The following is a 15,269-nucleotide window of genomic DNA, read 5'->3' as shown; positions in this document are numbered from 1 at the left end:
TGGTAATGGTTTACAGAGTCACACCAATCATGTTAAATAAAATGAACCTCTTTGATCCAGATAGTGGGAAATACTTAAAGAAAAAAAAGGCAACTGGATAATTTTGATCACTAAATGTGTGATAAAACTTCCCACCATTGTGTAAACTGTACTGTACTCATAAATGTCATGTTACAGATGACTGGTACAAAAGGCTGCGTGAAGAAACCTCTGAAGCTGTAGGACTTCGCAAGAAAATGAGAGTATCGTCTAGACCTGGCCAGGTAAGGAACATTGAGCTATTGGAAAGTTAGTGGAGACTGCTGTGAATGTTTGTGTGACCTCAAAAAGGACTCAACGTTGCCAAAATAATTTAATTTTCCGGAATGGAAATTTTGGGATAACATAAGAGACAAATATGTTGGCTTGTCTCTACGGTGGAGGGAAGTGTGTGACCACCATCTGGCACTTACCAACACTCAGTTTTATGCCCCCCTCCCCCCCCCCCCCCCCCCTTATTCCCACTACCACCATCTCCTTCACCCTGTTGCATCCTCAGAACACAACTTAATCCTTAACACAGCTCTACTGCGCTTGGACATGGTACACACATGTAATATTTGTTCTTTATCCACTTAATTTAATAATAATTACTTTTATAACATTGAAAGACTATTTTTAATATTCTGTGGTTTTTTCCATCCTCTGTGGTGTGGAAACTATTAATCCTAGAGCAAAAATGAATGGAATCTTTTTTGTAGGAAATTTGATGTAGTTTAATTTTCTACTGGGAAACATTTCTGCTGGAAACTGCAGTTTTCAAGTTATTAGAGAAATGGCAATAGTGTACCACCTCCAAGAAGAGCTTGACATGTGAAAATCTGTGGCAGTCAAATGAACCTGTTGGTCAGTTTGCCTTTATGACAGTGGTAAAAAACTTTTGTTGGGCACTTTAGATGATTAATTTAACTTCAAAACAAATAAGCTTTTTGGTTAAGTATCAAACTAATGTGGCCAAATTTCAGCCAAGGCATACCTTAAGGGAAAAAAATGCATGTTTACTGTTCAATGTATGCATGTAACTGTTAAAGGGGGACTCATCTCTGCAGTGAGCTATGGACTCTTTCAAACACCCCCAGATCATTTTGTCAATCCTAAAAAGATTGTACAATTTTCTGTTGCAGTTCTTCAGTTGTACCAATGGAAGAGCTGTACACTTCACTTTTGAGACAGGTGAAATTTGAGCCCAATTAGGTGGACTTCATCAAAAAGTTTACATTTCAGTTACATTTGAAATAACCAGCACAATATTTGATACCAAAGTCAGTGGCAGCTCGTAACCACACTTCTGTTTTTATCCCAGTGAAGTCTCATTTGTGAATCTGTGTTTACCGGATTGTTTCTGCTTTTGTTATCATGTACTCTCACATGTGTCGGTTGTGGCCAATAATTGTGATTCATCACACACACAGAATGTCGCAAATTGCCTTAAATAGAAATGAATTGTTTCTTCTCTTAATATTTAGTGACAGATAAGATCGAGAAATTTATTTCTGTTGCAGGAGAATGGCTGTCATACTTATTTTAAAAGAAAAAGCAGTAAATTAGCACAACCATTACATTTAGATTTACTTTTAAATGTCGCACCAAAAGCCCAAGGTGAACCAAATAATGTCTGAGGGAGGGGGAGACAACGCCAAATGATATGTTGCTTGTGTGGAAAAATGTTCTCGAAACATCTCTAGTTCAAACACCAACTAAAGAAAATTCAAATGAGGAGACTGATAAGTTATGAGAGAGAATGATCAAGGTTGCTAGACAAAAAAGAAAGAAAAAAAATCACCTAAGTATGAATATTAGCTGTAAGACTTGCAGCTTAAGTAGACACATACTGTGCAAACTGCTTTTGTCCGTCCCTTAAGAGGTTGCATGCATTCGGAAACTTCTGGTTTCACGCTTGCTGAGTGCGAATTGGAGGTAAAAAGCAATACTCACATTTGATTTGTAAACGGATGGCCCCAAATGCCATATATAGAGGCCTTCAAACGTCAAGCAGGGCAGAGTCCAGCAGTCAGAAGAGTTCTTGCCTTGGATGACTAATAGCCTACAGTAGAAGCGTTGTGAGTGAAGATTATCTTCATTTAATCTTGTATACTTAGAAGGACTTGGAAAATGCTTGCCTATATATACCTCTGGACTAGGATTATTGGTTTCCATTGTACATTTGTCTGCATATAGTTATGTCTGTGTGTCATTTGTGATAAGTACTTGAACTTAAAGGTTCAATCAAAGCAATAAAATGTGGCACTTCCATGGTTTGTGGCCTGTAGTATCAGACATTACTGTGTTTACCCAACTCTTAGTAAAGTTATAGGACAGGGTGGCCTTTTATTCTGGTAATTTATTGGAGAATCTAGTAAGCCTCATCTATGTTTTCATAAACCTATGTCTGTGCTCTTCCACATTTTCATTGCTTGCACATGAAGAAGCAATAAAAAGGAGAGCAGTAAACCAGCCCAAAGTGTTATTTCCCCTATTATCTCCATATCTACCTTCTTAGCCTAACATCCAAGCCCTTCTATACAGTCACCATCTACAGAGACCAGGAAAATCTCAGCCTGACACCATCTCTGTTTCATTTTTGTATGCATCTGCTTGTGTACCAAGAAAAGTGTGTCCTTAAATCCCACATCGCCTCTGACTACGACAGTTGCCATTTTTAAAAATATCGGGAATCCGGTATATCAATATTTAAAAAAATGTTGTTATTGGCCTTTGATAGATCAAAAAAAGTGTAGATATATTGACAGAAAAAATTATAGACATACGTACCCATAAAAATATCGGCTGCACATTGTAAATGTATTGCCAGTTTTAGAGCTGTATATTTAAGTACGATGGTAATCCCAAAAGTAAGGTCTCCTGTCTTTTTATAGGTACGTAGACCTGTTTATTTCTACAATGGTTTACATCAGTTTACAGCTTGAACGTTTAGCTATTTTTCGACATAATCACCATTACCAGCTCACCGCCATGCTGTGCAGAAAGTTATGAACCTCTTCTTTCACCTCGTCGTCGGAGCTGAATTGCTGGGACCACAATTAATGCTGACAGGTACTGTGAGACTCTGAAAAAACTCGAACGGGCAATTCAGAACCGGAGAAGATAAATGTTGAGCAAGGGTGTACACATTCTCCATGACAACGCCCGCCCACACATTGCTCGGCAAACCGTTGCTCTCCTGCAACAGTTTCAGTGGAACATAATCACCCACTCACCTTATAGACCTCACTTGGCGCCCAGTGACTATCACCTGTTCCCTAGGTTAAAAGAACATTTGGCTGGAAAGCGATTCAGCTCCGACGACGAGGTGAAAGAAGAGATCATAACTTTCTAAACAGCATGGCGGCGACCTGGTATGACATGGGCATACAAAAACTGCCACAGCATGTACAAAAATGCATCGACAGAGATGGTGACTATGTCGAAAAATAGCTAAATGTTCAAGCTGTTAACTGATGGAAACTATTGTAGAAATAAACAGGTCTATGTACTTTTACTTTTGGGATTACCCTTGTATTAATATATTATTAGATATTCTGTACATCAGTAAGCTAGCAGCCTGCTCATCCCCCTTAGAGCAAGAATTGAAAGTAAAATCTTGCATGTTCACACTTGGTAATAACCACATTGATAAGAATGGTAACTGCAGGTAAGTGTCACAATAAAAGGTGTCCAGTTGGTCCATTGTTTGGTTCTGTCACATATTTGATTTGTCCGGGAAGACTTCATGTTGATTTCCCTGTTTTTTCACTTCTGCCATCAGCGACCTAGCGGCTGCTGATTGTGGAGTCTAGAAGATTTGTAGTGTTAATTTTGTGTCCGTTTTATTTGTCATATCACTTGAGTACATAGTCGGCCGTGGAAGACGGTCATAGTTAGTGGTATACCGGTTGCAGTTTATTTGTGCTGTGTGCTTTATTTCTCTGTACTGTGTTTGTTTTCTACATTAGAATGTTTGAAACTGGCACTGAAAGTGATAGGGCTCCAAACAGAGCTTATTGCAGCAGACTAATGGAGAACATGTGAATGTATTCAAGAACAGGATTACACAACTCTCACTATTGCATTAAGCATGCAGGTAATGTCAGGCATTGCCTCCCCATGGTGCTCAACAATTCTAGGTTGTTGATCAGTTTGTTATTGTGAGCCAGGTTTAAACACATCCATTTGTTGTTAAAATAATCTTATTCACTATTGTTAACAGGCTCGTTCATAGGTGTGGGACAGGCCCTACAAAAGAAAATTTTATAATAATTAACTCACAAAAACACCATTTGAGAAAAAAAAAACCTGTAACATAATGTTCAAGATTTGTTATTTAATTGTATAAAATCTTACAGTACATATTTGTTTACATGCCCATCTCCCACAGTCAGTAAGTTAGTATTGGTTTTTCCGTATTAAGCTTAATACTGTTAAAGAGTACTTTCCACCAGACACATTTTACATTTTATTTATAAAGCACCTTCTGTGGTACTTCTGGAAACCTGGGCACATATGTATCTACATTTTGGTATAATAAACTGACTGCACCTAGCTGCCCTATCTTCTCCCCCACCTCGTCCCTATGTGTTCCCACAAGCGGCACTTTATTGTCCCCCAACCCTACCCTGCATCCCTCCCCCTTCCTGCCACAGCCACCTCCTTACCCCCACCATCCTTGTCGCTTCTCCCATCTGGTGCATATGTTCGCAGTCTGGCAGTCTACAGTGGTGTGTGTGTGTGTGTGTGTGTGTGTGTGTGTGTGTGTGTGTGTGTGTGTGATGGGAAAAACACCTGTGCAGCACAAGAAAAAGGTGGATTCAAAAAAGCAAATAATTGTCAAAAGTGAATGTACAAGGTATGTTCCACATGCTTCAGGAAGTTTTATTTTCTAGAAATAATTTTATTTATGTGTCTGCATTATTGTTATCTCCTTCCAGTTAGTCCCCATTAGGCGTTACACACTTTTGCCAGTGCATCATCAAATCTCTGAAACACTTCTGGAACTCAGTCTTTGGCATATCTCTTAGCTCTTTTAATCTCATCTAAGGTTGCAAAATGGCAACTCTTTAAGGTTTCAGTAGTTCTGCATCGTTGTTTCCTTCATTTAGTGACTTGGGAGCAACTTCCATTCACCACTGTTTTTGTTCGAAATTCAATACGTTTGCTGTTGCATGTTTCATACCTACAACACCCAAAAAGATTTCTTGGCATCAGCCAGTTGATACGCCATCATCAGCGGCAGCATCTTCTGTTATTGTGATTCGGTGATTGTTCATTATAACTTTTTCACTTTTTTCCATGTTTTCATCGATTGTTGGCTGGAGCAACCAGAATGTTTATCATCTTCAACTTCTTCATGGACATCTTGGAAACACATGTACCACTCGTAAACCCTTGTTTTCCTAATAGTAGACTCACCAAAAGCAATATTCATCATTTCTAAAACTCTGTTAAATTTATTCCATTTTACAGCAAAATTTATTGCAAATCCTTTGCTCCATTTTTAAAACAAGTTGATAACAACCACTCATAAACACACGTGTAACCTTCTGGACATCTGACAACAGACTAAACATCCGATATAGCTATGAGTCTAAAGATAGGTTTTAGACATATTTACCAATACAGCAAAAAACATTACACAAATAGGACTAATACAACCCACAAAATTAGAAAATTTCTGATACTTTTTGAACACACCTTGTACAACAAAAGTTCCTTTCAATGTCAACCTCCGCTAACAACAAAGGGAGAAGCAGTGGCTTATGGAATTGTGAGCAAGAGACAAAAATGCCATAAATAAATTGTACACCAATTTTATAAGGAAATACGGTTTTTAATGTATAAACACCAATATGTAGTGATATACTATGCATCCATATCCCCAGAATGATGACAAAAGGTGCTTTATAAAAAAAAAGGCAAAGTGGGTCTTGTGAAATATACTCCTTAATTGCAATAAGCTTAAAATGGAAAAAGCATTAATAATTGATTTTCCAGTAAAATTTATTATTTTTATGATTTGGTGAGATTGAAAAAATAAAAGAATTGAACTCATAAAAGTATTCAATACATTTTATCAACATCATTATGACTAGCTATATTTTTTGTTAGGAAACAAAAGAAAGAACCAACAATAATTTCCTTGTAAAAAATCTATGTTTTGGCTTCAAAAATAATATAAACTGAGTATAAGCAATCATATTTGTTTGGCAAATGTGAGAAATCAAAAGTAACGTATCAACTAAGCAAATTTTACCTACAATTCCCAGTGAAACGGTCTTAAGATGAAAATTTTAAATAATCTTATTGGTTAATTGGTTTGTGTTTACACTTCATACTAATGAAGCTAATTGAAAGATCCTCACAACAAAGATATTTTAAAATATTACTTTTAGCACTGATTGGCTCCAAAATATTGAGCTTGTGTTCTAAGGTACCGGTTTGAAGCCTCTTTACGATAAACTTCCTTTTGAAAGACCACCTCCCCTGCCATCTGTGTTTGTAAGTGTCAGATACATTCTTAGAGTCAAAATCTTTTTAAACGACTTGAAATACTGACAGCAACATCTCAGTACATATATTCACTGATGTGCTTCATAATAAATAACCCCACTCTGTATGAAACGAATTGCCTACATCATGAACATAACACCAGAAGAAAAGAGGATTTCCACTGAGAATTAAAGAACTTGACACTTACTCAGAAAGGGGTAAAGTACGCTGGAACGAAAATTTTCATTTCACTACCCAACAGCATCAGAAGTATAAGTAGTAGTACATCAGTATTTAAACGTAGCTTGAAAAATTATTTACTTGAGACCTCACTTTATTCACTAGAGGAATTCTTTCAGAGAAATAAGTAAAACCCAGATTGGAAAGATGTTTTTAAATTTTTTGACACTGTTTACTGTTAAACTAATGTAATAATGCCCTAATGTAAAAATTCCTGTTTTTCTCATTTCCATTTTTGGGTCACTTTTAAACCCAAAGTGGGAAGTTTTGATTACTGTTCAAAGTTAAAATAAATGCAATAATGCCCTGAATATGAAACTGCTATCTTCACGTTTATGTTGACTAGTTTTTAATCTAATAAGTATGACTTTTGTGCACTGTTATTAATACTATAACAATGTCTTTATTCTATGTATTTTATTATGTATATTGACATGTTCCACATCTGAGTGACTTGCTCACATGTACAGATCTATGGAACAAGTATATAAATAAATAAATAAAAAATAAATCTCGATACCAGAAAAATGCCTTTGTTGTTTTATGGGTCTTGGTTTGGAGTCTATCCTACATGAAAAAGATAGGTTTTTATGAAATGTAACTCATTTAAAACTGCCAAATGCCCATTGGTCATTCTTTTGAAGATGTGAGTGGTTCTGCAAATTGAAATGCATGTTTGAGCTGGAGCCAGTGGGAATTCCACACTAGGTGATGTGAAATTTGAGAGGTTAATACTGACTTAATTCATATTGGTTGCCCACTGAAAAACTTACCTGAATAAATCTACAAAAAAATAATTTTTTGTATGCTGTTGACAAGTATAAAGCACACAATATTAAAAGTAAAATATTTTAATCAAATTAAGTTATTGTGGTGTGGGCATTTTGTGGTGTAGCTTGACTAGATTGCAGTGTAAGTACAGACCTGATCATTAAATGTTTCTCAATGTGGAACATCGGCCACAGTTTTTAATCCTAAAGAAAAACTGTATTTGTTTGTCATACAATATTATCTCTGTGACCCTGGTAAAACTCATTTACAAAACTTGTACCTGCCGATTGTGCACAGACGGAAGAGCGAATGGTGATCACGACGTCGCCGAGTGAGGACCACACGTACAGTGCCGCCCTCAACCTCTCGGCCCGCTCCTCTGGAACTGTCGCCGTGTCGACTACGCCTGCAGGCCCTCATGGGCCCCACGCCCCGCCTTCCACGACTTCCTCGCCGGACGAGGCTTTCGAGGAAGGTTCTGACTCGGATGACGGGTGAGTGATGAGGTTGTGGCCTGTGTGACTGGGCAAAGCCACATTTTTAAGCATGTCACATAAATACGTATGAATAAATCTTTCACTCTTCAATGGATTTTACGCTAATTGAAACACCTTGTTCTTGTGATCTTCAGTCTGAAGCCTGGTTTGATGCAACTGTCCGTGCTACTCTATCGTGTGCAAGTCTCTTCATCTCTGAATAACTACTGCAATTTGCATCTTTCTGGATCTACTTACTGTATTCCTCCCGTGGTGTCCCTCAACAGTTTTCACCCCCCCCCCCCCCCTCCCTTTAATTCCCTCCATTACCAACCTGCCAATTCCGTGATGCCTCAGGATGTGCCCTATTTTCAGGTCTGGTTGTGCCATAATTTTTTTTATTTGTTATTATTTGCAATTCGGTTCAGTACCTCCTCATTACTTTCTCAATCTACCCATCCAATCTTCAGCATTCTTCTGTAGTACCACATTTCAAAAGCTGCTATTCTGTTTTGTCTGAATTGTTTTTATTACCCATGTTCCACCTCCATATGAACTGCACTCCAAGTAAATATTTTTATGAATGACTTCCTAATTCTTAAATTTCTATTTGATGGTAACCTTTCACTGCTGCAGTCGTGCTCTCCGCATTCTGTGCTGTGGGTGACTTGTGTTACAGCTTTACTGCTTGCCAAATGCTGATACCTGTGCTACTTATCATCTGATTTTAAGAAAACTGTTAGGTGGAAAAATTTGATTTTTACACACCTTACAGTTGATTCATCGCTCAATGAAGGACCAAATTTTTTCGTGTTATTTATCATAGTTACTGTGCTGCATCAAATTGAGTAAAACATATTTTGAAATTTTAAAGATTTTGCATCACGTAAACTACTTGTGGCTGATTTTAATTCATTCATTACAGTCAATGAAATGTAGGTGAGATATTATTATTTAAAACTGATAACAGAGTGATATCTCATTTCATTCTCAAGTTACCGAGTTTTATATGCAAAGAATGGTCACATGTGACACACCCATTCACGTCCTTGTGCATCGCTAATCGTGTAGTAATAACAGTCGTCATAACTCGTAAATGGTGCAAGGTATCAAAATGAGATTTTTTGCAAGCTATAGCAAGCAATGAGGCACATATGTTGTATGATAAATATTAGAAATTTCTTTTATTCACTGAGTTATGGAAGTAACTTGCTGTAACAGTGTGGGCCAGTGACTTGGGAAACATCCAGACATCCATATCACTGTAGGAAAACAAAGTGGCATGCATATACATGTCCACATAACCTGGGGAATGGCATAGCAGGATTTATCCACACATTCACAGCAGCTAAAGGCTTAACAAATTTCTGTTTTCCAAAAATACTATCCTTGCTACTGCTAGTCTACATTTTATATCCCCTCTACTTTGGCTATCTTCAGTTATTTTGCTCCCCAAATAGCAAGACTACTTTTAGTGTTTCATTTTAGTAAGTGGATTCTGTTAGCATTGCCCGATTTAATTTGACTACATTCCATTACCCTTGCTTTGCATTTGTTAATGTTCACCTCAAGCCCGCTTTTCAAGACAGTATTGTATTTACCAGAGCATAAGACGATCCCAAATATATTTAGAGGCTCCTTGAGAAAATTTTATTTTTTAACATATGGCTAATCAAAATAGCAAACTTTTATTGATATAAGATATCTGCTTAAAAAGCTAACATTACACTTACTCTAAACTTCTGTCGTTTATTGACTGTCTACATTTTGATGATACAAGGAGAAATAAAATAAACAAAAAGAAATTGTCTACATTAATTTTTTTATTTTCACTGCCTTTTTTGTTTATTTTCACTGACTTTTTTGTTTACTTGGTCAGTTGCATGTGATATCACTATTCTTAACCGATATTGTCATCATCCTAACAGGACAGCTGTGAAACTTGCAACAAATATTTGGCTGTTGCAATTTCTGAGATTGTGGTTATAGTGCAACTTCAGAATATAGCTGGTTTTTTTTCTGAACACACAGTGGATTTTGCTTCTCTACTGGTGTGAGAATTTTACGATGCCTTTTGCTTCCAAATGTATCGTCTACCTGCCGCTCTCTCATTGGCTGCGTAGAACCAGCAGCTGTGACACCCCATATGGTTCCCACCTGCCTTGAGATGACTGGGTGTTTGTGTTGTCCTCATCATTTCATCATCATTCATGAAAGTAGCAAGATTGGACTGAGCAAGAAGTTGGGATTTTGTACGGGCACTGATAACCGCACAGTTGAGCGCCACACAAACCAATCATCATCATCATCATCATCCCCCCATATGGTTCCCACTAAACCTCACGGTGAGTGTCAACAGCATTGCTGCGCAAAACGTGTAAATACACCACTGGCCCCATCTCCTGCAGAAATGCATACTATTGTTAAATATGTCCAGTTTTAAAGTCAGTTTGATTCAGAATAAAATGGATTTGGGCAAACTGAAGTTTAAACATGGTAGATGTTCATAAAAAGCCAAAGTACACAGTATACATTCGCATGGTTGGCTACACAATGAAATTTCTGCCTGCTTAATATGCAATTAAGGTAAATTGAAGAGTATTACAGAATTTGTCTGCAAATGGATGCTGCTACTAGCCAGCTCAATGATGTACTTCAAAATAACACCACCACTTATGCTCTATATCATCTGTGGTCCAAGTTTTATTTACCCATTATAATATAGAGAGATAAAGAAAGGCTTGTTAATTAACTTGTACATGCCGCTACTGTATGTAAACGGGTTTGGCTGACATATGATTGTTGCTTTGCAAACGGTGTGTGTGTGTGTGTGTGTGTGTGTGTGTGTGTGTGTGTGTGTGTTGGGGTGGGGAGGGGGGGGGTGTTTTTGTACACACTTATAAAAAATGTTAACCAAAAATTTAAAAGAAAAAAAAACATATTCTGCCACTCTCTTCATTCCTGTTGTTTCACTGGCCACCACACACTTTATTCTGAAGGCTGCACACCATGCACTTCCATTTCATTTCCTTTATGTAAGTCAGTCAGTTATATTTTGGAACTAACAATGATGTTAGAAAAAGACAACCATTTACCTGAAACTTCCTGGCAGATTAAAACTGTGTGCCCGACCGAGACTCAAACTCGGGACCTTTGCCTTTCGCGGGCAAGTGCTCTACCATCTGAGCTACCGAAGCACGACTCATGTTCGGTCCTCACAGCTTTACTTCTGCCAGTACCTCGTCTCCTACCTTCCAAACTTTACAGAAGCTCTCCTGCGGACCTTGCAGAACTAGCACTCCTGAAAGAAAGGATACTGCGGAGACATTTACCTATTAATTAGCACTGTGGAGCAGGAGATATGTACTTAAATAAGTATGAAAGTGAACATTGTAACTCAACTTTAAAACAGTGTTTATATGCTTACCTGATGCCAAATACTTTGCTTTTTCAGGGAATGATTGCCTTTCCTCATACCACTATTTATATCTCATCTAGTAACTTCTGTTATATTAATTTGCTACAGAACTGACGGAAAAAACACTCGACTGGGTCGCGGAGCGACTGTCGACACCGTACCGTCGGTGACGTCTGCGCACCGCATCCTCTACAACCACCAGGATCGAGGGGACACCTCGGACGAGGAGCGGCGCAAGATCGCGGAAGGTGCTGATGCCCTCCTCAACTTGGCCGGAATTCGCACTGATGGAGGAGCGCTCTCCCCTCCCACCTCACTCGTGGCACCGAGCCCTGCTCCACTGCCACTGCAGAACCCAGCTCCGGCATCACAGACGACTCAGCCTCCGCCTTCTTCAGTGTATTCTGGCCCGAGGAGCAGGCGCCGCAAGAAACCGCCTCCGCCATCATCACGGGCCATTGCGACCCAGAAGTACCAGCACCACCGTTCCTCGTCGGGACATGGGAGTGGTTCGCACGGAGAGAAGAGGGGTAGTGGCTCCTCCACCACTTCGCGGAGGTAGGGCCACTCGCACCGTGGCTATAGTGCGGTAGTGGCCACTCAGAGTGGCATGTCGGCTCCCTGGGCGTTTTGAGAAAGTTCGCGTATAGCGAGTTGGAACCACCTGGGTCGTACACGGACCGAGGGAGAAAAATGTGAGTCCACTTTTTTTGTGGTTGTGTGGGGGCTTGACCGGTCTTTCTAATTTTGTTTTAATACATGCCTTCTCGTAATCTGCCGTCTCTTCTTTCTCAGAAAAATACTGCTTATTGGCTTGTGTTACGCTGCACACAACTTTAGCAGAATAAAGCAATTCATAACACCTTGACTTAATGGGATTTGCTCATTCAGTTAACTCTTAACCAAAGAATTTGGTTGCCCTGTTTAAAATTTGGCTTTCTTTAAGTCATCGAAGGTCTTCCTTACCTCTGTTCTTGTGTAATGCATTTATCTCATGCATTCAAAACAGTAATGAGATTCCCATTCAATTAATATATGAGGAATATAATGGCTTTCAGTTAGTGGATTGATACAAGGTTTCCTAGTATCACAAAACAAAATAATTTTGTCTCAATTGTTTTCAGAACATACTTCCAATTGGTTTAATAACTTTCTTGTACACATGCATGTGCAGTTAGATGCCAGTTACATATACGCATTTTACTTTTTTATGTTGCTAGGAAAGCTTCTGTTGCCTTTTGGGTTAGCTCCAGAATTTTTTTTAAGGTAAACTTTAGGAATACTGTCAATAATCTTCCAAGGAAAATGATGTTAATAAAGTTCTGAGTCCTGTTTTGCCAGCAATTACAAAATTGTGGAATTATCTCTGTTGTATTTTCCTTCTGTAGCTTATGTTATGAACACGTTCCTGTAGCATTACAAAATTGTAATCCTGGAAAACTTATCTGTGTGGAAATTTTGAAAAAGATCAGAGTTCTACTGAATTACAATCAGAGTAATGTTTGTATGGGAAAGAAAGAGTAAACACATTTCGTGAATGATGACTAATGCTCCATCAATTAATGAAATATAGGATCTTGTACTCCTATTGTAATTGTATTTTAGTGAATTGTTTGCCAAAAAACATTGCTTTTTGTCTTGCATTGCATGGCAGTTATCCATTTGTGCTTGGAAAATTTTGTGAAGAGGGATGAAGGCTGTTGGACAGAATTTGAGACAGTCTACAAATGCCCCATGCTTTTTGTGGTATAATTTGTTAGTCTGTGAACTTTCTCAAAAAGCTCTTGAGTTCCCTCTCCTCTCCCCTAAACTGTGAATGCTTTGGGGCATTGTTTGGAAAAGATAAGAACTAAATCTTGAATCCAACACTAAAGCTGTACACCATAGAGATCTGTACAGTGCACGTAAACTTCTAGGATAAACAGTGTTTAACTAAAGTGGGACCACAAAAAATTGAACCCAGCATGTGATAAAATTGTAAAACTACAAATTCATTCACGCTTGTTTATTTAAAAAAAGTTGATGGCAGTGTTGTTACTCTAAAGCAGTGTACTTTATGTAATACCACTTTATGGAAGACCTGTTGAATCCTTTTAGCAATAATGAATTAATTGCATGAAGCCTTTTCCAAACTTATTTCTTTTGTTAAAATGACAAGGAAAATGAAATAATCTGTAATAATAATTTTTTTTAGTACATGTCTGAATTTTAACATTGTACATTTTTTAAAATTTTAATGAACGTAATTTTTTTGGGTTGCTCCTCACAACTGTACATTCTGTTATTTTCCCATCCACGCAAATATGTCGCAGTGACATTGTTGGCAGTTGATGGTCTCAACTGTGTTAAGATGAGCAAAGTTCTAGTATTTTCTCCAGCCATTATGTTCCAGCAATGTGGATGTTATTTATTCTTTCCAGCACACTGTATGGGAATTTTACAGTTGTTTTACACAACTGAAAATGTGGCAAAAATCAGACTTTTCGTGCAGAGCAATATTTTAATGAAAACTTGTATCTCTTTATGAAAAACTTAGTATGATTATTTATGGAAGTGAAGAAATTGTGTTTCTTACTATTGTAATTATATTATTATTATTACAATTATTATGTTATTGTTACTACTATATCAGTGTTGTTTAGCAGGGTAGCTTACCAACATTTTGGAGGATTTTTCCTCCTGTTAATGATTTAGTTTGTATTAAGACTCGATGAACTCGAGTTAAAATATTTTATCAACAGAATGGAAGTGACACTAGGTATTTGTTACTTTTGGAACGTAGACTTCCAGCTAAATGTTGGGATCAGAAATTATGGAATCAGTTTATTGGATGCAGCAGTTTTATAGCCTCCTTTGTTCCATGCTGGTAGGTAATTGTGCTGTTGCACCTGGTGTTGAAATTTTACATTTCACTGAGTTTTAAACACTCTTTTTCCCTATTGCATATGAAGAGTAAGTTTAAAGATCTGGGTTGTGGTTATCTACAGAATATTGCTAATATATTTTAAGATATTATAGACACCAACTGCTATTCTTAAAGTCTTCATTGAATTGGTCATTCTGTTTAATTGTGGTGACATTATTATTATTATTATTATTATTATCACTATTATTATTGTTGTTGTTATTATTATATTATTGTTATTATTATTTGTGCTTAATTTAATGCTTTTCCTTATTCAACAGCATCACTTTAGACATCATCAGTATACTGTTTTATATTTTTTTAAGCTGCACGACACTAGTTTCTGTCTATCATACAAAAAGTGTAAGTAGTCTTCTTACTTGCTCCAAATTTGTATTCGTTTGATATATTTTCCTTTTTTATACTAAGCAGAAGTTTTACCAACATTCATTGACAGAAAACTTTCTCTGAAATAATGTAAGCTGTACAAATTTGTTTCTAATTATGGGAAAAACAGATATGCGGTAGCAATGAATGGACACTTTTGCGTATAGATTTCTGTATCATTACTGATGGAAGGCTGGCCTAAGAAATTCAGCCCTGATACATGTTATAGATGTTGATGAGCACCTCTGAGTATTCGTAATTAACCCTTTTTTTACTACAAAACGTATTTTGTGCTGGAGTATTTGCTGCCTGAAAAAAAAAAAAAAAGACACCAGCTGCAAACATTAAATGTAGTGTCCTAATCTGCTTTTGGTTTTGGTTCTTCAAAGACACCAGTGTCAGTCATTGTATTTCACCCCCACCTCTCTCATTTAGAGCAAAGTCGAAAGTTTGTGCACTCTTCATGGAAATAGAAAATGAAAGTCAAAAAGTTACATGCCCCTTCAGATTTAGTTACAATAGGGTGCAGTTTTAAACCTGTGGTGTCAGT

At 37.5% G+C, this 15,269-nt stretch overlaps 1 protein-coding gene across 1 annotated transcript in view; it reads left to right on the top strand.

The window, feature by feature from the left end:
• The window catches only part of LOC124717163 (rho GTPase-activating protein gacZ-like), an 85,338-nt gene extending 70,946 nt beyond the window's left edge, over nucleotides 1-14,392 (top strand). Inside the window, exons 7-9 of the mRNA XM_047243933.1 lie at nucleotides 178-263; nucleotides 7,831-8,027; nucleotides 11,536-14,392. Coding sequence (XP_047099889.1) covers nucleotides 178-263; nucleotides 7,831-8,027; nucleotides 11,536-11,989 — 737 coding nt within the window. The 3' untranslated portion in view covers nucleotides 11,990-14,392. The remainder of the gene's footprint in view (nucleotides 1-177; nucleotides 264-7,830; nucleotides 8,028-11,535) is intronic.
• Nucleotides 14,393-15,269: the final 877 nt, after the last annotated feature.

The sequence above is a fragment of the Schistocerca piceifrons genome, chromosome 9 (genome assembly GCF_021461385.2).
Source record: "Schistocerca piceifrons isolate TAMUIC-IGC-003096 chromosome 9, iqSchPice1.1, whole genome shotgun sequence".
NCBI classification, from domain to species: domain Eukaryota; kingdom Metazoa; phylum Arthropoda; class Insecta; order Orthoptera; family Acrididae; genus Schistocerca; species Schistocerca piceifrons.
The sequence above is the reverse complement of the archived record's forward strand: the minus strand, read 5'-3'. Positions and strand labels throughout refer to the sequence as shown.